At 54.6% G+C, this 27,182-nt stretch overlaps 1 protein-coding gene across 1 annotated transcript; it reads right to left on the bottom strand.

The window, feature by feature from the left end:
* Nucleotides 1-1,173: 1,173 nt before the first annotated feature.
* Nucleotides 1,174-26,885, bottom strand: FAM83H (family with sequence similarity 83 member H). The gene is made up of 5 exons (XM_021283590.2): nucleotides 26,597-26,885; nucleotides 7,738-8,198; nucleotides 6,609-6,773; nucleotides 6,165-6,289; nucleotides 1,174-4,062 (listed from the first exon to the last, which is right to left on the bottom strand). The coding sequence occupies exons 1-5, from the start codon at nucleotides 26,805-26,807 to the stop codon at nucleotides 1,416-1,418; spliced, it is 3,609 nt and encodes a 1,202-aa protein (XP_021139265.2). The 5' UTR covers nucleotides 26,808-26,885; the 3' UTR covers nucleotides 1,174-1,415.
* Between the last annotated feature and the right edge of the window lie 297 nt (nucleotides 26,886-27,182).

Here is a 27,182-nt window from a genome sequence, read left to right as displayed (position 1 = left end):
GACGCTGACACACCAGCATGGCCGGGCAGGCCAGCCTGGGCTGCTCAGAGCTGCCTGGTCAAGCTTGGTACCAAACCACCACAAGAAAACAGTTCTGAGCTTGAAAATCCCAGCGGCCTTCCTGCCCTGTCTTCACGTGGGAAGATGTGCTAACGAATGGATGCCGCCTCCTGCCTATGGCCACTTGATGAGTTACAGCGCCAAGGAAGTTACCGCTTGGCTAAGACAGTATTTTAGATGCTTAATTAAACTGCAGCTGGGCTGGAAATGGTCCTAAACCGAGGCCTTTGTCCCCAGCTGGGCTGGAAAGGGTCTTAAACCGAGGCCTTTGTCCCCAGCTGGGCTGGAAAGGGTCTTAAACCGAGGCCTTTGTCCCCAGCTGGGCTGGAAAGGGTCCTAAACCGAGGCCTTTGTCCCCAGCTAGGCTGGAAAGGGTCTTAAACCGAGGCCTTTGTCCCCAGCTGGGCTGAAAAGGGTCCTAAACCGAGGCCTTTGTCCCCAGCTAGGCTGGAAAGGGTCCTAAACCGAGGCCTTTGTCCCCAGCTGGGCTGAAAAGGGTCCTAAACCGAGGCCTTTGTCCCCAGCTGGGCTGGAAAGGGTCCTAAACCGAGGCCTTTGTCCCCAGCTAGGCTGGAAAGGGTCCTAAACCGAGGCCTTTGTCCCCAGCTGGGCTGAAAAGGGTCTTAAACCGAGGCCTTTGTCCCCAGCTGGGCTGGAAAGGATCCTAAACCGAGGCCGTTGTCCGCTGATGGCGCTTGAGCCGCAGTTTCAGCCCACCCCTGAAGCAGGACTCCATTGCTCATGGGGAAGCAAACCCGCAGCAAAACGGAGCCCGCAGGCCGGGAACTGGTAAATAGGAAGCTGAGTCTGTTCTGCTGGACAGGACCGTAACCACAGATACGGGCAGAAAGTTGTTCACACATTTTTTCTCCTGTAAACCTTCAAAACGTGCCTCCCATATTGAGTTCGTCATTAGATACATGAGAAGATAGCAGTACCTGCGAAACAATTGGGTTTTATCACTTTTCCCAGCTAACGCGGATGCCTGTGTGTATTTTCCCTTCCTGGACCGAGCGCAAGTATCGAATTTTCTGTTTTGTATCCTTTCATTCTGAAAGGGGAATTATTTTGTCTGCTGAAAACATTCCCTGCGCATAACACAAAGAGACTCTATTTATTTGTTTTAAGCATCTTGGTAATTTAATACTTTATTTGAAACACGCTGTGATAAGGTTGCCTGGTACCTCGTGACGTTACTGGGCGAATGGTGCCGTAGGAGTCTAATGCTGAACACGTTTCCGCTCACTAACCACGCAGAGAATTTGCCTGTGGTGCTTACAGCCACCGCAAACAAGTTACTTCTCGTTCCCCTTTGACAGTCAGTGATTAGATGGAATTAAATAGTGTTTCTATGATCATTTTTTGGTCTTGAAGGTCCCCAGGATTTTGGGCATGAACTTTCCCATCTTCTTGTCTTTGGCATCTGTGTCATATTCCTCCTCACTTTGACTCGTGTGTTCATCCTTTTTGCAGAAGACCTCGAATCTGCTGTAGACTCGCTTCTCCTTGCGCATGTTCTCCATCTTCTTCAGGAGGGTGTCCCTGTCCTCCGACGGCTGCCGCTGCAGGTTTCGTTTCTGGCTCCCGAAACTCTCTGACCTGTGGATGCTGCAGCTCTTCTCCTTCTCGCCCTTCCTCTCCAGGCTGGTGGTTGATCTCGAGAGGTCGGGGTTGCTGGTGGACGGCAGCTGCTTGGCCAGCTCGGCTCTGTTCTTCTGGCTGTTGGCGGAGATCTGCTCCAGAATCACCTTGGTGTCATCGCGGAGGTTGCTGCTGTACAGGATGTTGGCCGTGGACGAGGGGAACCTGCCCTGTGCCGCCTGGCTGCTTTTGGGAGCACCTGCTGCTGAAAACTTAGGGGTCTTTTCTTCCTCCATCGTTTCCTGACCGTCCCCTATGGAAGAGCGTTTGAGAACCACAGCCGGCTTCTCAGATTTCCCGCTCTCACAAGGGGGCTCCTCCTCCAATTTCTTTTCACCTTTTGGGTTCAAAAGCTGCTTCAGCCGCAGCGACCCTTTTCTTAAAAATTCCATTGGATTTTGCTCTTGTTTTGAACAGTCTTCCTCGGATTTATTGAGAGAGCTGTCGGATCCCTGGCTCATAGATACATTTTCAAGAACTGATGTGGTACTTGTCCTGATCTGTGGTTTCTTCAGTTCCGTATTGACTAGTTTTTGAGTGTCTTCCTTGAACGTCACTCTTTCCTTCTTCTCTGGAAGAGTCAGTTTCTGAGTCTCTCCTACAAATATTAGACTCTCCTTCTCGGGAAGAGCAGGTTTATTCTCAATGGGGTAAAACCGCGATGATAATTTGTCCACTTTAGTGCCGATATGTGCTAGGGGATCTTTACTCAACGCGTCGACGAGCTGGGGGCTTGACGAGGCCATTCCGAACGCCCTGTCGACCTCTCCGTGCACTTTGTAAGTGCTGCAGGAGTCCTTGGCGTCCAGCACCCTGCTCTCCAGAATCTTGTACTGCACGGATTTGGTGCATTTCTTCTCCGCGCTCTGGGACTCCTCCTGCAGAAAGCTGGAGACGGCTTTGGTGTGAGTGACCGTAGCTCGCTCTGGGTCTTTGCCCACAGCTTTGTACTTCTCTAGAAGTTCTGCCACTTTAGATGAGGCAGCTGTCTTTATAGTTTCATTGTCTTTTGTCAGCTCACTGGACATTTGTTCTTTTTGGATCATCTGGACCTTTTCTATTGTGGTGTTAGGCTGGTCTAACTTGGCAGCACTGAAAATCAGAGAGGACCTGAGCCGTGAGCTCCGCTGGATCAAAGGATTTATTCTGGTCCTAAACGCGTCTTGTTTCATTAGAGGAGTTTCGTCACCTATTCTGTCAGGTTCTGCAAATTCTTTGGCACTTTCAATTCCCAGTGACTTGCTATTGAAAGACATTGGAGACTTGAAGGCTGGGATGAGGTCGGTGGGGTGCTTTGTGAGGGTGTCCCCAAGAACATCATTATATGCCTCTGATTCCATGGGCATTGGGAGACCTTCTTCTGGTTCGGACTGGTATGCACTCAGGTATGAGGAAATCCTCCAGTTACGTAAACCTGTTCTGTTTTCCTGGGTGTTCTTGTCTTCATCTTGGTCCTCATCTTTGTCTTGTAAGAACAGGCGTTGTTCCAGGCTTTGCTTCTGTGTAGGAGAAGTCTGGCAAATAAATTTCTGTCCTATATTCTGTCGCCTTAACATCATGCCCATGGGGCCGTTGCCTGCCGGGTTCAGCTGATCGGAGCCGTGTCTTACTTCCCTGGAAGAATTTGAAGGTACGTAATCCAGCCTTAAGGGGAAACCCTCCTGTGGGAAACCGGATTCGAGCTCAGGGTACCTGGGTCCCTCTCCATAGTCCTCCAGTTCATTGAACCCTGGCCGACCGCCTCGGATCCTCTCAAAGAGTCCCTGAGGTCTCCCAGAAAGATGGGGATGCTCGAACTGGTACTGGTAGAACTGGTCCTTCTGAAAATGACTAGACTGGATTTTAAATTCGTCCATGTTGTTCATGAACATCTGCCTGGCGTACTGCTTGGAAGAAGCAAAGTTCTCAAATGTTCCCTCTGCAAAACTGTGTCTCTTAAAAGCATCCAACTCCAGCTGCTTGGAGCGGAGAAAACCCCTGACAGGGTCCATCTGAGAGTTCTCCATCTCCACCTTTTTGTACATGCGCATGGCCGACCCCTCCACGGTGTGGCGCAGCATGTCGTCCCGCCGGAAGTTGGACAGGAAGTACCTGTCCTGGTCAACCCTGTCCATGAAGGAGGGGAAGAGAGCGTCATCCCTCTGGAACATCAGGGGTGCCTTCTTGGGAAAGAAAGGCAGGTTATTGCCAAAGGGGGCCATGGCGAACGCGTTCTCGGCCTTTGCCAAGACGTTGGCTGGAGGAACGAGCGGCTCGGACTGCGCGAACAAGATGCGGAACTCCTCGTCGAAGCTGGCCACCAGCTCCCCCTGGAAGATGTGCGCGATGCTCCGGTGGATCTTCTCGAAGGACCACATGAAGCTGCAGGGAGAAACAGAGGCAACGACAGGGGATTAGCATCAAGTGACTCGATTGTTCCACTTCACATTAAACCCTTTGCTTGCCTGAAGAAAATTGTCCTGATATTATTTACTGGTCAGGAGGACATTCATTACACACCGTTGTTCTCAAGCCTCAGTTACTAACTGATTTGGCATCACATCTTTGCAGAGGATTTTACAGGGGAATAAATGGCTTCTAAGAAGGCCAGTCAGTAGTAACAACGGCAAGAGAGCAACCTGATGATAATCCTTACATGAAGCAGATGTTCCTGCAATTACTTTGGGTTGTAATTGGTTTTTGTAACTGAAATGTTGTGCCCATCTTTTTAAAAAGAGCAAAATGACCAACTAGGGAGCTACAGCAAGTCAGCGTTCCCGCGGTCTGAGCGAAAACTGTGAAGCAAAGCTTCCTGGCAGCCACTTCCAGGCACGGGGAAACAAAGACAACGGGGACCAGACAGCAGGGGTTTACCAGGGAAACCATGCCCGACGCCGTCCGCCCGCCCTCCGCAGAGAGAGGGCACGGGGCAGCAAAGACAAGGGGCGTCTTGACCTTAGCAAGGGTTTCCACGTGCCCTTCACATAAATACTTCTGCAGTCAGAGCGGAACCTGTGGACTCAGTGAGTGTGCCACACAGTAAACAGGAAACTGGCTGGACTGTCAGACTTAATGAGCGGTGGTCAGTGATCTGGAGTCTGACGGGTGGACAGTGGTAAGTGGGGTTCCTGGGGAGTCAGGGCTTGGGGAAACAGTCAACACTGCCATTAATCACCCGGACAACAGGACAGTGTGCACCTCAGCAAGCCTTCAGATGGCACCGCAATGCGGGGCGGTGCAGTTGATGTGCAGTCAGGGGACATCGACATGCCGGGAAAATATTCTGACAGCAACATCATGAGATTCAGGACCAGAAGCAATGGGCACGAACTGAAACACGGGAGTTTCTGTTTGGACAGAAGGAAACACGTTTTCACTGTGCGGGTGACTGAGCACTGAACAGGCTGCTCGGGGACTGTGCGGTCTCCGTCTCCTGGAGCAGGGCTTGGACCACATGCCCACCGGAGACCCTTTCAGCCGCTCTGTGATTCCATGCAGGAAGGAGAAGACATTCAGCGCTGCAGCGTTTTTCTTCCCAAGAAGAAGAGGCATTTTTCTTCCCTCTGCCTTTATCAAAACACAGAATCACAGAATCCCAGGATGTCAGGGGGTGAAGGGCCCTCAAAGCTCATCCAGTGCAATCCCCCCATGGAGCAGGAACACCCAGCTGAGGTGACACAGGAAGGTGTCCAGGGGGTTGGAATGTCTGCACAGAAGGAGACTCCACAACCCCCTGGGCAGCCTGGGCCAGGCTCTGCCACCCTCACCATGAAGTTTCTTCTCATATTTAAGTGGAACCTCCTGTGTTCCAGTTTGCACCCATTGCCCCTTGTCCTGTCACTGGTTGTCACCAGAAGAGCCTGGCTCCATCCTCCTGACACTGCCCCTTTCCATATTGATCCCCAGCAATGAGTCCCCCCTCAGTCTCCTCTTGTCCAGCTCCAGAGCCCCAGCTCCCTCAGCCTTTCCTCACACGGGAGATGCTCCACTCCCTCCAGCATCTTGGTGGCTGCGCTGGACTCTCTCCAGCAGTTCCCTGTCCTGCTGGAACTGAGGGGCCACAGCTGGACACAATATTCCAGGTGTGGTCTCCCCAGGGCAGAGCAGAGGGGAAGGCCAGTTTTCTCACATTTGTCCTTCTGATTCTTTCTCAGATCTTGCTGAGAGTTGTGAGCAAACATCTTTGTGGGGCTTATCTGCCTGCTGGAGTTAATACCTTATAATTACTCTGCCCTTTTTACAGATTGTCTGCACTGTTGATGTGAAGGAAGCTTGACCAGGTGTCTGGGCTTGAGGCCTTGTTTAACTGATGTATCTACCTCAGTTGCCAAATGTGCATTGTTCTGAAAATTGCTGCTCAGCATCCTTCAGTGAGAAGAACTTTTGTCACTGATGTTGACTGGGAAGTGCCCAAGCACAGCTCTATCAGTTAACCAGCCTCTGTGTCACTGAAACCGGACAGGTAACGCTGCAGGGCTTCTCACCTGTAGTTGCCGCTCAGCACCACCATGCAGTCCACCAGGAGGAACTTCTCTTTCACGTGGCCTTTGAAGGACATCCCTGTGCGGCAGTAGTAGGTTGGGCCAGAAACTGTCCTCACCCTCAGGAACTGCAAACCAGACAAGGCACGGACTCAGCTGGACGCTGGAACTTCCCTCCCCTGCCCCTCGTCCTTCCCCTCGCTCTTTTAGCTTCCATCCTGCCGCTCCGGTGACTGTCTGCACACACTGGGTAGATAAACCCCTTTACAGTGTGTCCTGAGCCTTCAGCCCGGTTTTGTTGAGCCGGCTCTCCTAGCTTTCCTCACGCTCGTCTTTCACGAGGCTCCGACCCACTTTCCTCTCTCGCAGGTGCCATAACAGCCCTCTGTGTCCCTGCATCCCCTCGGGACGGGGGCCGGGGGCAGGGCAGGGGGTTGCTTTGCTCACCTCCACATAGTTAAGATTGACTCTGCATTTAGCAGCTGTATCGAGGAAGAGCTGCGAGTTCATTTCATCCAGCAAGATGTACACGGGCACTCTGCGGGCAGCAGCATCCAGCACCTCGAACAGCAGGTCCACGTCGGTGAAAATGTCCATCACTATGGCCACCACCTGGGAAAAGAAGGCAAGAGAGACACCGGCGATGTGAGCCCGCGTGTGCCCGCGTGTGCCCGCGTGTGCCCGCGTGTGCCCGCGTGTGCCCGGCACCTCACTCTCCAGCTGCGCTGCCGCCATTCCAATTTCCTTTTTAAACAGGAGCCTTCCCAATAAAAGGTTCCTATAGACACTGTGGACCCCAGAACTGGAAAAAGAATTGCTATCTGAACTTCCCTGCCACTGAGCGTTCCCTTACTGTTGAATCCAACAAGCAGGTGTGTTTTTGGCCATGAGAGCACTACTGGGGGGTTGTGTTGAGGTGCTGGGTCACTACCCGCTCGCCCTCTCCAACACACCCAGGCCATTTTAACGTCCTGGCTGACATGCAGGCAGCCACTATGTAGCCACATGCTGATAATATGGGGAGCAGCTTCAAAGCTCTGTCTCCCTGTCCTTTGCAACTACTATTTTATCGGTGAGTACAAATACCTGACGGAAGGGTGTAAGGAAGATGGAGCCAAACTCTCCTCGGCGGTACCCAGTGAAAGGACAAGACACAAATTGAAATATAGGAAATTCCAGTTAAACATAAGAAAAACCTCTTATACAGTGAGTGTAACTGAACACTGGAACAGGTTGCCCACACAGGCTGTGGAGTCTCCATCCTTGGGGATATTGGAGGACATGTCCTAAGTGACCTTCTCTACTCCACCCCGCTTTGAGCAGGGGGCTGGACCGGGCCGTCTGCAGAAACCCCTTTCAGGCTCAGCTGCTCTGTGACCTGCTGCTGTATTTCAGCCTGGCCTTACACACTTGTGCATGCAACCAGAGAGCAGAGGCAAGCTGTGATGTGTAAATGGCCGTTTTAGAATCATCCTTCCCCTCTCGGGTCCTGGGAGCAAAATGAATGGAATTAGCAGAGGACCGGGTGCATTCTGACTCATCTTTCACACACAAACAAGGCTCTGCAGTATCTTACCTGCTGCGCTGCTCGAATCATTCTGCGAGCCTCCTCCTTGATGCTGGGATTGTCCGGGGGCGGTGGTTGCACCAGGGTTGTCACCTCTGTCCCCCTGAACCCAAAGACCATTGGCCAGCCCAGGTCAAGCTCAGGAACAGCGAGGTCTGAGTTCATGGGCCAGTAAGTCCCGGAGGACCCATCCATGTCATTGTCGCCACTGGTGTCTGTGCTGCCCTCCTGGTTGGCGTACTGGGGTTTCTGGAGGTTCTGTATGATGTGATCCACCTCTGAGCCGCACAGGAAATCGGGGGCTGCTTCCTCGGCCAGGAAGCGCTGGTAACTTTCTTTGCCCTCCTCGGTAAGCACATCCAGAGCCAGGCGGTAATACTCCTTGTAGTGGGGGGGGAGATAGTTCGGGTCAAGGGGGTTGTCCCCCTGTGAGGAGCTTTGAGACCGACGAGCCATGAGGGGATGGGGGGCTGTAAGGAAAGAACAATCGACAGTGAGAGCAGGTTCCCTGCAGCGACACGTCCATTGCCAGCAGTGGGGGGTCACGATGGCAACACCAGACCGGAGGAGATCCAAAGCACACAGAGTTGCGTCGGAGAAAGGTCACTCTGAGTACATGGGGAACCTGAAATTAGGAAGAGGTGGTAGTCACCTAAAGCATCAACAGTTGAACGGTTTTTGGCAGAATAAGGAGCTAACGAAACTGGGCAGCATTGTGATGAACAAGGATGATGCATCAGACAGAACGCCCACCTTTCTCTTTTTAGCCGTCCGATTGCTAAGATTAATTTTGTCTTTGGTTTTAAAGCTACCTTTCCACCCCCGTCCCCCAAGGAATAATGCCGCTGGTTATTATCTGGGCTCCATTAAAACTCATCTGCAAGTGCTGCAAAATGTAGTGTATGGAATACAGCACTAAACCAAAAAGCATATGCATGTATGCAAATGCACCCTCTGAATCCTTATAAATGCCCTCTAAGTCCTTATAAATGGAGCATCTGAATAGAAGCAGTGGAACGCGGGCAACCATAAGGCTATCCTGCTGGTTTAACATGGTCAAGTCAGACAAGTCTTCATGAGACCTGTGAAGAAATAAAAACAAGGGACATGAGATTCCTTCTTCAGTCTCTTGATCTTCGGAAACACGAGTTGAAGTGGCTCATATTCAATATTTGACAATTGTCTGTAGGAAACCTGTTATTTGAGACTAAAGACACACTTGATTCTAACCAATACTTGGAAGCAAAGCTTGTTCTGCCACAAATACAACTCAATAAATAATATCCTACTGATCTGCCAAGAGCTCCAAAGCACTGTGGCTCCTGACCCGCAGTTAACACGGACGCCTGGCTGTGCGTCCCGGGCCGGCTCCGGCAGAGGCTCCGCGGCACCAGGAGCCGGCGCGGCCGTGCCTGACGCCCAGAGGGACGTTACAGGAGCGCAAGTCGGCACCAGGAGCCGGAGCAGCTGCACTCAGCGCCCACAGTGACGTTACAGGAGCGCAAGTTGGCACCGGGAGCCAGCGCGGCCGTGCCTGACGCCCACAGTGACGTTACAGGAGCGCAAGTCGGCACCAGGAGCCGGAGCAGCTGCACTCGACGCCCAGAGCGACGTTACAGGAGCGCAAGTCGGCACCAGGAGCCGGAGCGGCTGTGCTCGACGCCCACAGCGACGTTACAGGAGCGCAAGTCGGCACCAGGAGCCGGAGCGGCCGTGCTCGACACCCACAGCGACGTTACAGGAGCGCAAGTCGGCACCAGGAGCCGGAGCGGCTGTGCTCGACACCCACAGTGACGTTACAGGAGCGCAAGTCGGCACCAGGAGCCGGAGCGGCCGCGCTCGACGCCCACAGCGACGTTACAGGAGCGCAAGTCGGCACCAGGAGCCGGAGCGGCCGCGCTCGACGCCCAGAGCGACGTTACAGGAGCGCAAGTCGGCACCAGGAGCCGGAGCGGCTGCGCTCGACACCCACAGTGACGTTACAGGAGCGCAGGGGACGGAGCGGCTGGCACTGCCCCAGCACGTCTGCTCCCATGGGGCAGGACTGCCGGGCACGCGGGGACCTCCAGCACGAACCGTCGCTCTCGTTAATTGCTCTACGTATAAGCTAGAATCGTTTCCAGATACAGCCTGAGTGGACTTTCTTATCTGACTACCTGCATAGCACCGTCAGTACAGTGTCACTCGTGCTTCAAACTAACTCCTAGCAGAGCTGCCAGGGGTTTATTGTCACCCCACAATCAAAACTCTCGACAAACGGTCGTGCAGACAGCAAGCTGCTCATGGTGCTCACTCAGAATAGCAACGATGGGAGCCAGCTACAGAAACAAAAATCAAAGCAGCAGAAGAACCTTATGACACTGACTGGACAATCAAAATATCAGAGGGAATATAACAGTGATGAAGTGGTGAAACAACCATAATTTTATATTTTATTGATTAATATAAGTATTTAATTGTTGTTTTAAATCTAGGAGAACACAGACCTTTCAAGTGCCAGCTAATGCTAAGCATTATTAGGTAAGAAACTGAAAATAACGCCTCTACACAGATTCAGAGGGAACCTAAAACCTGAATATGTTGTGAATATGAAAGTCTCACTCCTCACATCTTGGAAAAGCCTATTAAAAATCTGAGCTGTGACCCTCTAGCGTGGAGAAGGCGCCTACAAACTGACCCGGGACAGCTGCCCGTTTCCTCCTGCGCTGGGGGCCTGACAGTGCCGAGCTCAAACCAGCAGGCTCAGGTCCAGCGCCAGGAGGTACTTCTGGTTGTACTCACTCTGCAGAGCTCCCGCAGGATGTTTGGGACGCTTGCAGGCGTGTCCCCGCAGGACAGACACAGCGCCTTGTCGAACACCCGAACACCGCCCCATGGCTTCTGGGGGTCCGGGAAGGGGGGAGCGCTACGAGGGGGGCTCTGTTCAGTAAGAGGAGTCGCTTTAGTTTCCTAACCATTTGTGATAACCAACAGATTAATGAATAAGCAGGAAAAACGGTACCAGTGAAGAAATACATTTGATGCAAAAGCAAAATGAGACTCGTGGTTTTCTCAAAGCCACTGAGAAGAACCAAAGACCTGGAGGGACCCCAGGGTGACCGAGCACTGTGGCCACGGGTGAGGTGGGACAGCCCGGCCCGGGGGTTCACTGCTCTGCCGGGGACGCTCCAGGGGCACCGGGACCGGTGGACACCGCCCGGGGCGCCGGGACCGGCGGACACCGCCCGGAGCGCCGGGACCCGCGGACACCGCCCGGGGCGCCGCGGACACGAACAACAAGGGCCCCTCAGGGACATGGCCCCAGGAACGGGGCCGCTCAGGGACGCGGCCCCGCCGCCGCCATTCCGCTGTGCGGGTGGCGCCTCGGCCGGGGGTTGTTCTGCCAGCCCCCGGCCCGGGGCGTCTGTCGGGCCCCCGGCCCGGGGACCGCTCGGCTCGGCCCAGCTCCCCCGGAGCCGCCTGAGGAGCCCGGGCCGGGCGGTCCCGGAGCCGCCGGGGGCGGGGCGGCCTCGTCACCGTCACCTGCCAGAACAGGTCCCGGGGCTGCCGCGAACACCTGAGCTGGACCTCGGCAGAGCTCGGGCCGCCGGCGCTGCAGGTGCGCGCTGCCGGGCAGGCTCGCTCGTTAACCCTGCTCACTTCCTGCAGGTGCTTTTAATTCCTTCCAGAATAGACGCAGAAATCTGAGAACAGCGAAATAAAGAACGGAACAAGTGCCCAACACGAGCAGCTACAAGAAGGGTGTTTGACCGTTACACTGTTTCCAAGGAAAGGCACAAACACTGTAAAAAAGTATCCTTTTCCCCTAAGAAGACCCTAGATTAGGCTGCGCCTAAGTGTAAGGAAACGATCTACAGTTTGCCCACTTTCAAAGTATAGCTGCCACGTGCTCTGATTCCCCTGAACAGATCCTCGTTTTTATTTCAGAAATGAAGTTCCGGAAGGATTTGGAGATGTCACAGCTTGGTCTGGATTCGCAGCAGCAGTTGTCACCCGAGCGGACGCTGCGGCCATGAGAACCCCACGGAGCGTCCCCAGGAGCTCGGTGTCCCCGGGCAGTGCCGGAGCAGCAGCCCCAGCGCTGGGCGGAGATCCCGTGTCTGCGGGGAGGCCGACACGCGGGACACTTGTCACAGCTGCGCGGGCAGCACAGGTGACACGAGCAGCAATTCCAACGGCCTACGCAGACTGCGCTTTGTGCGCGCTGCAGAGCGTCTGCAGGGAGGAGAGAAGCTCAGCAGGAGCCGGCGATGTGTGCTGGCACAGAGCCGAACCGCAGCCTGGGCTGCAGCGGGAGCAGCGTGTCCAGCGCTGGAGGGACGTGACTGTCCCCTCGGCTCTGCCGTGGCCCCTGAGCTCTGCGGCCAGCCCTGGGGTCCAGCACCAGCCAGACATGGAGCTGTTGGAGCGGGACGGAGGAGGGACACGGGAATGGGCCGGGGGCGGAGCAGCTCTGGGGAGAAAGGCTGAGACAGCTGGGGGTCAGCCTGGAGAAGGCTCAGCAGAGGCTTTCAATACTTAACTAACATTTTAACTAATAGCCTTCTAAGGTCATGCCCCAGTGGATGAGGGGAAGGCAACAGATGTAGCTTTTCTGGATTTTAGTAAGGCTAATTTAGATACTGTCCCTCACAGCATCCTCTGGAGTTGTCCGGTTGTGGGATGGGCAGGTACATGGCGCTCTGGGTGGACAGCAGGGCTCGAAGGGCCACAGTGAAAGGGGCCACATCTGACTGGTGACCGGTCACCAGCCTGTTCCCAGGGCTCAATCCCAGGGCCAGTGCTGCTCAGTATCTTATCAACGATCTGGATGCAGGAGCTGAATGCACCATTAGCAGGTTTGCTGATAACACTGAACTGGGAGGGGGTGCTGACTCTCTCGAGGGACAGAGGCCTGCAGAGGGATCTGGAGAGACCGAACACTGGGTGATCATTAGTGGCATGAAATTCAAGCAGCACAAATGCCAGATGCTGCTCGTGGGACAGAGTAACCGGCGAGCAGCGCTGCGGACGGGTCCGGGTGCTGGTGGCAGCGGCTCCAGAGGAGCCTGCACTGAGCTAGAGCTGGGCTCGCCTGGGCTGGGTTTGGTTCGGGTTTTGTTGTTGTTGCTTTTGTTTGTTTGTTTTCCCTTTGTTTTTTTGTTTTGCTTTGTTTTGGGGTTTTGTGTGTGGTTTTGTTTTGGGTTTATTTATTGTGGATTGACAGCCCTGAGGAACAGCTGTCTGCAGCTGGCCGGGTCTGAGATGCTGGTGCAAACGGGATGTTGTTGAGCTGCCCGCTGCACGGCTGTGTCTCTATTCACTATTTGATATGTAATTCCCCCACAAATCAGCTGAAAATTACAGCACTCCGTTTATGGTTAGTAGCTGTTTGCCACTGTGAGGTTTCTAAGATGTAATTGTATTTTTAAACTACTGTCTCTTAACATTTATGTTATCTGGTTTTGATCCATTCAGATGTGCCAGTTACCGCAGTGAAATGCTGAATTTTGTGAGTACCAATTCACGCTCCTTAGAGAAGATGTGATATATGACTAAACATGCCGTGTTGCCCTGTTGTTGTTTGACTAGGACTGTGTGTTCTGGGTATTCTGTAGGGTACTCAGAACGTGTAATGCCGGGGGGAGAGGGTAAGAACCTTCTCATTCCCTCTTAAACCTCCGACTGCTGTTACGCAGGAGGCCTGGAAGAGCAAGACGAGGGAAATATTTGGCAGAAGCAGCAAGGTCTGGGCGAGAGCCCCGTGACATGCACAGCCCTTGTGGGCCCGTGTGCCCCGTGTGTTCCCAGGAGCGACCGCCAGCGGCGCTCAGCAGACAGCGGCTCGTTGCTCTCCGGCCCGGCTCCGCTACCAGAACACACCGAACCCCTTGCCGGGTTTGCCCAGTTCGGGCGGACCGGGCACAGCTGATTTGTGAGCATTCCTGCTGGACGTTCCTGGATCACGGTGGCATCTCAAACAGCAGAGCAGCTCCACGCAGGGGCTGCTCCCCGCTGGAAATTCACCTGCAAACCTCTTTTCTGCAGCTTCATTCACCCCAGAAAAAGACAGATCTCTTAGTTTTAGAAATCCAAACCACTGTAACTGGCAAAGTAACTAGATCACAAACTGAAAATTCACCTAATGTATTTGGAAGCCTGTAACTGCTGGTTAATACAGAATTCTACTGATTTATATGCTTGTTTATTTTAATTGCTAGTCTCAGTTTACACATTTTTATGACACAAGCTATGGGGAAAATGAAAGATGCTGGTGAAAAATGAAGATGCTAAAAAGAATACTATGTGGCAGCACCCCACTGCCCTTCGGGGTGCATGTAAAGGGTAATAAGATATTCTGTAGCCCAGGTGTAGTTCAGGAACTGAATTGTATGAGACCACGGAAATGCAGATCTGCCATTGTGCGCGGCCACATGACACATGATTAGTACGAACGGAACCACTGAACATCCTCCCCTCCATTTACAAGTACTGAGAAGCAGGACCCTGAAGGCTCTCGGTACACAAGCCCCAGAGCCATAAACCTGCGATGTACCAGCAGGAGGGAGCGGGAACGCTCAGGCACATCACCCGCGTCGCTCACAGCCGCAGAGCTGCCGCGCTATGGGGAAGCACCCCGGGGGACACCCCTGCGTCGGACGGACAGCCAGGACTCCTATTGCATCCTGCCCATACGGCCTGGGAAAACCACTAATTGTTTTAGGCTTGATGTCATGAGCAGAACACACCAGTGTGGGACCTGAGAAGTTCTCTGAGACCACTGGGTGTACTGGCATGTGTCACTACTCATCGTGTTGTTAGAGGAAGCTGAAAGAAAAATTCCACGATCAGGTAGCAAGGAAAATTCCCACTTTCTCCGCATCAACTAGCCCTTGAGCCTCGGGCAAACGAAACACAAACAACGCGCACCCTGCAAGCAGGGCAGCGACCCCGGTGCCCGCGCAGCGCTGCTCCAGGGCACCGAGCAGGGCAGTGACCCCGGTGTCTGCGCAGCGCTGCTCCAGGGCACCGAGCAGGGCAGCGACCCCGGTGTCCGCACAGCGCTGCTCCAGGGCACCGAGCAGGGCAGCGACCCCAGTGTCCGCGCAGCGCTGCTCCAGGGCACCGAGCAGGGCAGCGACCCCAGTGTCCGCGCAGCGCTGCTCCAGGGCACCGAGCAGGGTAGCGACCCCGGTGCCCGCGCAGCGCTGCTCCAGGGCACCGAGCAGGGCAGCGACCCCGGTGTCCGCGCAGCGCTGCTCCAGGGCACCGAGCAGGGCAGCGACCCCGGTGTCTGCGCAGCGCTGCTCCAGGGCACCGAGCAGGGCAGCGACCCCGGTGCCCGTGCAGCGCTGCTCCAGGGCACCGAGCAGGGCAGCGACCCCGGTGTCCGCGCAGCGCTGCTCCAGGGCACCGAGCAGGGCAGCGACCCCGGTGCCCGTGCAGCGCTGCTCCAGGGCACCGCACGCCCGAGGGGCTCCCGCCCGCGCTCCAGCCGCTGCTGCAGAGGCTGCAGGCTCAGCGCTCATGCTGCATCTGCCGCATTTTAGGTACCCCAAGGCACCCAAAATGGAGCTTAACGCCCAAGCTTAGGAACCAGGATTGCTCCTCAACGGTCAGATTCATTAGGTCTCTAACATGCCTACATGCAACCTGACTGCCTTCTGTTCCCCTTCACAGCTGTTGGAGAATAAGGGAACAAAATCAAAGCCGCATGGGATGAGATTAATCTTCTAATACAGATTCTCACATTGGGCCAGGTCTTCTCTTAATCTTACTCCCAGAGACATTAACAAATCAGACTTCCAAAGCTTCGGTGCTGTCTTCAGCTTTTCTAACTCAGAGATTACCTTGATCGTGTCGTACAATCCATCCTATACCTGATGCCAGGAGACGGGTGGTTCCAGAATTTAAGTCTTTGAATGGCTAATATTGGAACTGGAAGAGTTTTTTACCTTTTTAGTTGTATTTTCAAACATAACTTGGACAGCAGGGCAATCAGTCTCAGTTCCAGGCATCTTCACTGCAGGACATCTCCATGGACACCCGATGTCCACATGGCTATTACCAGCCACCAAACTCCAGTCAATACAGCGCGGTCAGTAACTGTCTCACACTAAACGAGACACCCCCATCAAGGCTGGTGGATCCTACAACGTTTTGTGAGCCGTCGAAGCGCACTGGTAGTTCCTTTGTACCCTGTTCCGTTTCCAGGTGCATTCCAACGGTTCTGGCTGTATTTGAGACGGCTGTGTCCCGTCCTGCTGGCACCGCCGGGACGTGGCCGCGGCATCGCACTGAGATCGTGGTGACTCCGGTACCTGTCAGCTCCTGCCACGGCCGTGAGGACACGTGTCCTTGTGTCCCTACAGAATGGATTCTCAGTACCTGTCATAACCGTGATGTGCCAGCTTGCCAAGGATCCAAGGTGCTCCGCGTACCTGCCCTATCTTCTGCTTTTATTGACTTTCCCAATAATCATGTACCTAAAACCTTTATCACAAGTGTTTTTACTTATTTGATCAAGATATTAAAGACAAAACATAACACCAAACTTAATGCAAACCTGTTAAAAACAAGTCTATCTAACAATGACTATTTTTTTAAACAAGACTTCTTAACAATTTAAAGTGTCTATTTAAATTTTGAACTGCGTGTTGCCTAGTGTATATCACAACTGCTTTTCTAAAGATCAGCAGTACACGAAGGGGGATTATTAATGCCCCGATGTAACACCGCAAACCATTAGCTCAGCATTGAGCACCACAGGTGGGTCCCCATGTGTCACCGCGTGTCAGTGACGCGCTCACCCGCGGCGCCGGCCAGCGCGGCCAGAGGAAGGGGAAGAACCCCATGGGTGCGTGGAGCTGTGCAGCGGGGAACGCGCCTCGCGAGCCCTGCGGAGGAGCGCTGCAGCGTGAGGCCCGGCTGCCGCGTCGCGCACAGACCAGCAGGCTCTCCTGCACACCTGCCCGGTAACGTTCCACCCAGGAACCAGCTTAAATATGTACTAGAAGGATGTTTTTTAAATACCAAATATGTGTGCACCATTTCCTTAGCAAGCTACTTCAGCATTCGTTTACGTTTATTGCAGTGAAAGCGCACCTTCTTTCACAAAGCAGCCTTTAACTCCAGATTTTAACTGTATTTCCACGCCTGTATCACCCCCCAGCAGGTGTTTTGTCTGCTCGAGCGCTGTGCACATCGCCTCTCCCCTTCCCCGTGGCGGACGGACGGACGGACAGAACGGGCTCTGCTGGGAGGGCTGGGGAACGGTGCTGGTTTCCTTCACAACCCTCTGAGCTCCCTCTGGTAATTTAAACCATCCTCGCATCACCGAATCTTCAATGCTGTAACTGCCACCTTCACTCTGCATTTCTGTATATGTTTTATATCTGACTGTATTAAAATACATTTCATCAGATTGTGGTTTTGTGATCTTTACCGTTATTTAGTAAATACGATATTTATAACTGCGATACTTACAATTTCCCCAAACTTTAGGTGATCCTTGAACTTCACCGGACTATTTACTGATTATATTGTATCGAGCTCCTGAGCAGCACTGGAGAAATGCTGAATTGCTGGAAAGTCTGATGAAAATGAACATCATCATTAACCTCTAATGACTGATGCTAATAAATTGCTATTTCATTAACTACCTAATGCAAGACCTGCTAATTTAGAATAACGTGGGACTTTAATCACATTTCAGAAAGCATTTATTGAGGTGGTTTGGAGAAGTCAAGGTTCATGACAATACGTATCTTACACGTCCACCAGCCAAAGCTGTGTATTCACCGGGACCCCGGGGGGCACCCAGTGAGACCGGGTTCTTGCTCCGGGTGAACTGCCGTGCGCCAGCAGCACACGGTTTGCTTTACACCGTCCCGCCTCTCCGCTCAATTGGTTGGTTTTTCTCCAAAGTTCCCTGCAATTATCTCTGGATTTAATAATTTCTGTGTTTATTACTACTTAATTTCAGTAAACTTTGTGAGAGGCGGTATTAATCTTTTGAATGCGATGCACTTTTATTCCCTGAAACAACAGGATGCACAGAGAGCAGGACAGAGAGAGCGGGACGCACAGAGTGCAGGATGCAGGCACAGAGAGCGGGACGCACAGAGAGCGGGATGCACAGAGAGTGGGATGCACAGAGAGCGGGATGCACAGAGAGCGGGATGCACAGAGATGCACAGAGAGCGGGATGCACAGAGAGCGGGATGCACAGAGAGCGGGATGCACAGAGAGCGGGATGCACACAGATGCACAGAGAGCGGGATGCACAGAGATGCACAGAGAGCGGGAGGCACAGAGAGCGGGATGCACAGATGCACAGAGAGCGGGATGCACAGAGATGCACAGAGATGCACAGAGAGCGGGATGCACAGAGAGCGGGATGCACAGATGCACAGAGAGCGGGATGCACAGAGATGCACAGAGAGCGGGAGGCACAGAGATGCACAGAGAGCGGGATGCACAGAGAGCGGGATGCACAGAGATGCACAGAGAGCAAGATGCAGGCACAGAGAGCGGGAGGCACAGAGAGCGGGACGCACAGAGAGCGGGACGCACAGAGAGCAGGATGCAGGCACAGAGAGCGGGACGCACAGAGATGCACAGAGAGCGGGACGCACAGAGAGCGGGATGCACAGAGATGCACAGAGAGCGGGAGGCAGAGAGAGCGGGAGGCAGAGAGAGCGGGAGGCAGAGAAAGCGGGAGGCAGAGAGAGCGGGAGGCACAGAGATGCACAGAGAGCGGGATGCACAGAGAGCGGGACGCACAGAGATGCACAGAGATGCACAGAGAGCGGGACGCACAGAGATGCACAGAGAGCGGGATGCACAGAGAGCGGGACGCACAGAGATGCACAGAGAGCGGGATGCACAGAGATGCACACAGATGCACAGAGAGCGGGATGCACAGAGAGCGGGACGCACAGAGATGCACAGAGAGCAGGAGGCACAGAGAGCGGGATGCACACAGATGCACAGAGAGCGGGACGCACAGAGAGCGGGATGCACAGAGATGCACAGAGAGCGGGATGCACAGAGAGCGGGATGCACAGAGATGCACAGAGAGCGGGATGCACACAGATGCACAGAGAGCGGGATGCACAGAGAGCGGGACGCACAGAGATGCACAGAGAGCGGGACGCACAGAGATGCACAGAGAGCGGGATGCACAGAGAGCGGGATGCACACAGATGCACAGAGAGCGGGATGCACAGAGAGCGGGATGCACACAGATGCACAGAGAGCGGGACGCACAGAGATGCACAGAGAGCGGGATGCACAGAGATGCACAGAGAGCGGGATGCACAGAGATGCACAGAGAGCGGGATGCACAGAGAGCGGGACGCACAGAGATGCACAGAGAGCGGGACGCACAGAGATGCACAGAGAGCGGGATGCACAGAGATGCACAGAGAGCGGGATGCACAGAGATGCACAGAGAGCGGGATGCACAGAGAGCGGGAGGCACAGAGAGCGGGATGCACAGAGATGCACAGAGAGCGGGATGCACAGAGATGCACAGAGAGCGGGATGCACAGAGAGCGGGATGCACAGAGATGCACAGAGATGCACAGAGAGCGGGATGCACAGAGATGCACAGAGAGCGGGATGCACAGAGATGCACAGAGATGCACAGAGATGCACAGAGATGCACAGAGAGCGGGACGCACAGAGAGCGGGACGCACAGAGAGCGGGATGCACAGAGAGCAGGATGCACAGAGATGCACAGAGAGCAGGACGCACAGAGAGCAGGACACACAGACAGCGGGATGCACAGAGAGCGGGACGCACAGAGAGCGGGACGCACAGAGCCCGCCGTGCGCAGTGTCACGAGCGGGATGGAGCGCCCGCATCTCTCACAGGTGCTGAACACCAGGGTGACAGGCACAGCCCTGAGACCCCTCACTGTGTCTGACACACCTGTGTGAAACTGTATTCAAAATACCACACTGACATGAGTTTTCTCTGCGAAGTCACTGAGATGGCTTTTCCTCACACAAATCCTCATTGCTCAGGTTGCAGTTCTCCAGAAGCACTGCAGTGCTCCCCAGTCCCACGCAGTGTACCGTACTCTGTACTCTGTGTGTTGTCCCCTTTAACACTACCTGTCTGTCATGTAAAAGCCGCCCTGGGTATCTTTGCATCCCCCCTGCAGTCACTCCTCTCGATCCCTGTGCTCTGCTCCTGGTTCCTCCGGGCAGTGACCGGCTGCTCGGTCTCTCCAGGCCTCATTCTCGCTGTGTCTCTTCACCGTATGTTTCTGGAGAACACGAAATCGCGTGTATGGGGCTGGGTCGAAGGTCCCAGCCGAGGAAACACCAGCCCCCACAGGACTAAGAGCAGATGATGTGGAGAACATACAGAGACAGGCCAAGTATTTATGAGGCTTCACCAGGTTCTCCAGGCCAAGTTTGGGCACTGAGGCTCCAGAACCTCCTCACCTGGGTGCGCTTTAATGACTGTGGAGAGCATCAAAGGGTTTTGCTATCACAGAGTTCGCTCAGCCCATATGAAGTTCAGCATTACAACAGCCAGAGGCAAGTTCTACAGCTCAGCAATAGTCACCAACTGGCTCTTCCTCTTCTGAATCTGATGCTTGGTTTTGTTCTTTGCTTTGGACAGGAAAACCAACATCTAGTGACCCTGTTGTGCCACTCCGATTGTCAACAGGTCAACCCCCACGTCGCTCATCGCCTTTCGAGATGGAGAGCCTGAACTTCTTCAACTGTTCCCTATATGGAAACTGTTCCCTATATGGAAACTGTTCCCTGTATGGAAACTGTTCCCTATATGGAAACCGTTCCCTATACGGAAACCGTTCTGTGTCCCCGACACCCCTGGTCTATTCTCTTCTCTGACTGTTTCACTCTCCTGTATTATTTGCTGAGATGGTGGCGCTGGAGCTGCAAGGGGAACGTGAACTATGGCTGTACAGACAGCGTTACCTGCTCTTCCTTCCTCAATTTGCCGTTGGCTTTTCGAGTCCTGCTGATTCGCAGGATGTGGTTTTTTCTTAGTTCTGCTGTTGCTGAACTGCCCCAGTGACAACTGGTTGATTTTCCTGAATCCCAAGAGGCTACAGGCAAACAGCCTGCTGGTTCGGTTGAACTTACAGTCTGATGAACATCCAGAATCCCATTGTACTAGATGGAGCACCAGCAATATTAAATTGGTTATTGTGTAAGAAGGTCTTATAATCTAGGCCTGATTAGGTGTGATAACCAGGTGAAAGAGAAACATGAGCCCAGAGGTACAAAGGAACAACCGGGAGATGTGCAAATTTCACACTGTACATACAATCAGCTGTGGAATTCAGTGGTCTATAGGCATTGTACCACAGACAGCTTCTATAGGGACATTTCAAAAATGGATTTTGATGCAGTTTCTTAAGATAAGGAGCAGTGTGGGAGAACCATGGCTGCGCCCAAAGGACAGGGGAAGTGACAGACGATGTCTGCCGAAGGACCAGGCACGTGGCCCACGATGCCACCGCCGTCTGTGGGTTCACCGGTCCCACACCGTCTCCAGCTCCACACGAGCCCTGCGGTGCTTCACATTTGCTGCTCCTCCGATGTCCAGTCCCTCGGAATCGGTATTTCACGAAGTCAGGAAAAAAAGCACTGACGCAGTGTCCTCTCTCCATGTGTTCTAGAAGGCTATTATAGTTATTTGGCATTTCATGCGGTTCCCTGCTACCCCAAGCAATAATTTCATAAAATCACGTTCATAAATTTATGAGTTTTGATACCAGCAGTCATCACCAGAACCTCACCACATTACAAAGAGCGAACCAGCCCGCAAAACTCAGCCCCTTCCCAAGAAATCCTTCCTGTCAGTGTAGCAGATGGGACAAGGATGGACAGAGCCCGGCACAGCGAGGCTGCAGAACGAAGCGCGTTTTCAGCGCACTGCCTCTTCAGAGCTCGCTTCCTAGCGCGCTGCCACGGGAGAGCTGGGTTTTCAGCAGGAAGCTGAAGCAGACGGAGAAGGCGGCTTCGTGGGCGTGAGTAACTCCTCCCGCGCTCAGGGGCAGCGGGTGAAGCACGAAGGAGCTTGTTGCAAACTGCACAAGCAGGAGCCGAACGCTGATCTAATGGCTGAGGAGGCAGGACTCGGCTCCCGCACCGCCGCTGGGCTGGCCGCTGCCGTGCCCCCTGCACAAACCGCTGCCTCCTCAGCCCAAAACACATCGGCGGGGAGAGCGAGGAGAGGAGGAGACGCCGCCGTCCAAGCGCAATTACCGGAGCCTTCTTTGGGAAGGGAACCCCCAGCGGACCCTGCCCCTTGGCTCGGCCCGCGGGCGGCTGCTGTTCGCGCTGCTGTAATCCGGAGTGACTTCACAAGCACTCGGCTTTTGTGATCCGCAAAAACCTCAGACCCTCTTATGCTGGAAAGAGCAGCAGTGATGTGTCACACTCTACAACTATCTGCACAGAAAAATGTTCAACGCAAGGAAATATTCCATGTAGGCTCAGCAGGGAAAAGCACCTGAGACACGAAGCCAGGTGGAATATTCTCCCTTTACCTCTAGTTTAACAGTAAAAGCTGAAATTGGAGAAAGTGTAGCACTGTTGGCTTGTGCATCATGTACTGCCTGTCCATATTATCTTCCATTTCAACGGACTTTAACTGTTCTTTTTTCTAAAAGAGTGGCAGGAAATTCTAGTTCCAGCCATGCTGACTAGAAGATCACCACAAAGATTAAAACAAATAAATAAATCAAAGGGCCTGCGCTTTTCCTGATTCTTTGTGCCAGGTGTGAACCGAGAGCGATGGGCTGAATGTACCCAGTCTGAGCAAAGGAAACCGGCTCCGTGTTTCCTTTCTCTCTCATCTGCTGCTGATGCCTCAGCACCCGGGGCTGGCTCTATCTCCCTTCCCATGCTGACTCCAGTGCTTGTTGTGACGCGTTCTGCCTGCACAGCAGGTTCCCAGGCGGCCTCTGGCAGCGATGCTGCCCCGCTGGACCTGCTCCTCCGCTTCGGGACACTCCCAGCCCGGCCGTCCCAGCGGGGCAGCGACCCCGGTGCCAGCCCTGCCGGGACCCCGCGGCCACGGGCGCGCACGGCTGGCTGGGCTGAGGCGCCTCCGCTCCGCACCGCCACGGCTGCCGGCGAGGACAACGGCACCGCGGGACAGCCACTTCAGCCCGCTGGGCTGCACGGACGCCACAGCCCCCCGGTGCGACGGGCCTCCAAAGAACTTCCAAACCCCGGCCAAGAAGTGAATCAAGGCGTTTGGGAGAGTCAGAGAAGCAGCAAATGGTGCATCCCAGAGAAGAATGTAAAGCAGCGATGGCCAAGCCGTGGTCCAGCAGCTGGCCCAGGCACCACGTTCAGTGCCACCACTCACGTCCCTTACGGTGGACTGTGAAAAATGTTCAGGTTTCCAAACTGTCTAGAAGCCCCGAAGTTTTGAAATCAATTATTTAAAAATATCTATTTGGCCTCATAAAATAGAAAACATTATATGAAAACAGGTTGCTAATATTCTGGAAGGGACAGTTGTATGAGAGGACAGTAATGCCTAAGGTAGAACTACCTGAGCAGATATTGGGACAATAAGACATGGAGAATGTTGGTCTGCTCTCAATAAAATGTTGTACCAGGTAAACGACTTTGCGGGGGCCTGTCTCCTGGAATACGGTGCAAGGTGTGATGCGTTTTTAACTGTGCACCGTGTGATGGAGGGACAGCTCGTGACTCCTGATCCTGCTGCACCAGACGGAGCAGCCTCCTTTGCCAGCGGCCGACACGCCGGGCCCTGCGGACGCTGCTCCGGTGCCTGCGCTGCCTGTGAGCAAGGACCTCTCAGTCCGAGACTCCGCGATTCTGTGACTCGCCAGGCTCGCAGCCGTGTGCCTGGAGCACCTTTCGCTTCCGAGCGCACTCCAGAATTTCCTGGTTTAGCTATCGCGCTTTGCCATGGAAATTCCACAAGTGTACAGCGAAGGATGCTGGATACGTCCCTGCTAACTGCTCTTCTCACCCGGCAAGGCTCAGACGTGTCCCCAGAACAGTGCGGTGACACGCGGGTGACAGGCTGAGCTAGACCCCTTCTCAGCCACAGCTGTGCCTGCGAGGTGCTCGCACCAATTCTTTTCCCTGCTCTGTGCTTCCTGTCGAAGGCTGCGTGTCCCCATTCTCAGTGCTCTCCCAGAGTCAGGCCGCGGGCTCAAAGCCTGGGTTACTGTTAGAATCTCTGTTTGGAAGATGAACACACGGAATTTGCTATTCCTGTTAAAATGTCATGCACACAACGCCCAGGCCTGTCCGTCTGGTCCCCTGGCCAGCCTCTGCCGGTCTGTCACCCTACGTTAACGCACCTGAGCGAGTGTGATCCCACTCTATCCCGGATGCTCTTGCACGGATCTCAGTCATCATTAGAGAAAAAGTTATCTGCCTGCCGATGAGAAATTGCTTCAATAATCTAATCACTTTGTTCACTGAGCTTTCAGAGATCATAACTTACACATTACATAGTTGTCAGCTGACCCATGAACTGGCACAATGAAATCTGTCTCCAAGGTGAGGTGCAAGTGTCCTGAACGCCACGGGCGTGCGGAGCAGCGGGACGGGAGCCCGGTCGGCTCAGCACAGCTGCCGGGCGCCCGCTCAGCCCTGCTCGTCAGTCGGCGCCGGGGACCCCGCTACGTACAGCCAGACATTCAGAATGTCCAGGGATCTTCCTACGGGCAGAGGAACGGAAAAGTAGCAGAAAAATTACACGTCGTAATTTTCCTGGGGAAGTGGTTGTTGAGGCAGCACGTCCATCTCACCCGTCCTGTGCAATAAACGGTATGGAGTGACACGAGTAAATCCAGCCTGTCGGGACAACCCGACAAACCCAACGTTACAGCTACTGAAAAATGAGATGTGATCCTGTGTGCAAAAGGGGCCTCTTACAGAGAGAAGATTACCCGAAGAGACAGACTCATAGAACCACTTAGGCTGGACAAGACTGTGCAGGCAATCAAGTCCAACTGTGAAGCAAGCACTGCTGGGTCCACCACCGCACCACGTCCCTAGGCACCACAGCGACGACAGCAGTGCTCACGCCAAGCTCACGCTCCATCGATCCCTTTCCTTGGATTTTTATTGACTAGGTAACGGATATAAGGAAGTCTAACACACAGAACTTCAAGAAAAGGTCCAAGAGAGTAAGGTGCGATCTGGAGAAGGAGCTGCACACCGGCCTTGACTTTTACCTTCCCCCACATCCCGATTTTAGAAATGCGTTCACGAAACTCCTCTTCCTCATCAGGGCTCCAAAAATCCACCCAAATGGGGCCTAATAAGCAGTCCAAAAGTGTCCCATTTAACCATTAAGTACAAAGGCGTCCAATCCTGCAAGGCTTGGAGGTGAATTTCGGCTGCTTGGAAAGCTGCGATTTCCTGACACCATGAAGTCTAGAACACAGACGTGTGTGCTCAGCCAGGACTCTGCCGGGCAAACCACCCCGGCCCGCGGTACCCGACCGCTTCACTTCTTCCTGACATGCCGTTTTCCCTAAAACCACAAAAAGCACGTATCTTTTCTTTTCCTCGGAACACTGCTACTTCCACTGCCACACGACAGCAAATTCAGCTCCCAGTTCCTCACGTACAACTCTAAAGCCCCTCAGAAAATGTGAGTTAGGCCAAAATGAGACAAGTTTCTCTCCCCAAACCTTGGCCTTTCTGTGGCCTCACGACAGGGTGAAGGCATGCTGGTTTTCTGTCTGCTTGCCCCTTCGCGCAGGGCAAACGCATGCTAACGTGGGCTGTGCGAGGGCATCCCAGGGGCCCTACGCGGCTGGGTCTGTCACTGCTGTCGGGGGCCAGTTCGCTGCCTGCAGCTGTTACTCGTGTGTTTGGCTTCCGTCACAGCGGAGCTTACTGCAGCGTTCCCGAACTAGATGTTTTTAGCACAAGGAGGATGCTACAGGCACTTCTGTCCTTTTACAAGCATCTCCTCCCCCTCTAACTGTTTTAGAAGATGGAGAACCTAGGTCCTCAGGCCAGACGAAAGCCATAATTGCCCCCTGCTGACCTTAGTGTAGTGGGACAGGAACACAAGACGTTCCCCCTCCACTCTGCTCGCACACCAAGCCTGAGGTCCGTCAGACAGGCTCACATCGGCAGAAAACAACGTCTGCCTGTGCACGCATGTGTCCGCATGCACCCGTCCGCCTCTGCATGTACGTGCACGACCGTCTGTGTCGCTGCTCGCGGGCCGTGTCGGCAGGCGGGCGCGCACGCCCATGGCGGAGCCAGGGCCGAGCCGGGAAGGCGCACCGGGCCGCGGGAGCTGCGTCTGGAGCTGCAGACCTCGGCCCGTCCGCGCTGCCACCACCCAAGTCCGCCCTGTCCCGGCCTCCTGACCACACACTCACACGGCGTCTCCTAGCCAGGAAGGCCGGCTCAGCCTTACTGTGGGAAGTTGAGTTAGGCTGACGGATCTCTTCTGAAGACAGGGATAAGTCTGGAAATATCCACTCCTTGGGGCTTTCTCAAGGAGACGGGACACAAGCTCGGGGAAGCGTTCACTAAGCAGTTTTGATCAGGCTACCTGAGGACTGACAGGTCTGTTCCCTCACCAGCCACAACGTCTGCGCTGGGACGCGCTCCCTCTCTCCTCGCCTCTGCCGCCCGTGTCCTGCTGGCACGCTCCCTTCGCCCGGGGGGCGGTCACGGTGCGGCCGGCAGCTCCTGCTACCGGAGCCCTTCTGTGTCGGAGCAGCCATCTCCTGCCGTGAACGCCCGCAGAGTCCCTGCCCCACATCCCAGGCACCCAGCCCCGTGCAGGGGAGCAGGGCAGGACCTCCCAGCCCCTGCCCGCCACTTCGCGCGGCCATTCGGGTACCCCGGGAGGTGCCCGAGCTTCTCCTACCTTCCCAGGTGAGCCAGGGCAGGTGGTGGGTCGCGCTCTCCGGCTCTCCGCTCCCCTGGACGTGCCTGCAGCCTGATTCACGGGCACCTCCGAGCCAGCAGAACAAAGCTCCACCCAGGGCAGAGGGTGAGTAAGAGCGAGAGAAAGGCAAACTCCGGAGAGTTATTCCCTCCCCAGGATTGCAGGGGAGCCAGAGATAAGGGCTGCACATTCCTGAGCCTCAGGCGGCCTCTCCCTTCCCGTCTGCCCGGAGCCTGTCAGACCAGCTCGGGCCCGGCTGCCGGCAGGCCCGTCAGCAGGCCCGGCGCCCCGGCCCCGCCGCCACCCGGGGCAGAGGGCTCGGGCTCCCCGGGGACTCTGCTCTGGGGTCCGCTCTGGGGAGACAGCGGCGTGCTGCGGCAGGAGCGCCTGGGCCACGGACCACTGCAGCCGGAGCGCTCTGGGTGCAGGGCCCCGGGCCCTCCTCTTCCACAGAGTGTGCTGGCGAGCCTGCCAAGGGAACCTGTGCCCCCATCTCCTGGGTGCTGTGTGAAGGGTACCTGAGCTGTACCTGTGTCCCCATGTCCCTGGGTGCTGTGCAAAGGGT

Source organism: Columba livia, chromosome 2, assembly GCF_036013475.1.
Source record: "Columba livia isolate bColLiv1 breed racing homer chromosome 2, bColLiv1.pat.W.v2, whole genome shotgun sequence".
In the NCBI taxonomy this organism is placed as follows: Eukaryota; Metazoa; Chordata; class Aves; order Columbiformes; family Columbidae; genus Columba; species Columba livia.
This window is presented reverse-complemented; position numbering and strand designations above follow the sequence as displayed.

Bases quoted from the DNA above. Each gene is read 5' to 3' on its own strand.
- FAM83H (XM_021283590.2), bottom strand. From the start codon at position 26,807: ATGTGCAGCCCTTATCTCTGGCTCCCCTGCAATCCTGGGGAGGGAATA. The intron at 8,199-26,596 runs GTAGGAGAAGCT...CTTTCCTTACAG, and splicing joins GCCCTGGCTCACCTGGGAAG to CCCCCCATCCCCTCATGGCT. The intron at 6,290-6,608 runs GTGAGCAAAGCA...TCTGGTTTGCAG, and splicing joins TCAATCTTAACTATGTGGAG to TTCCTGAGGGTGAGGACAGT.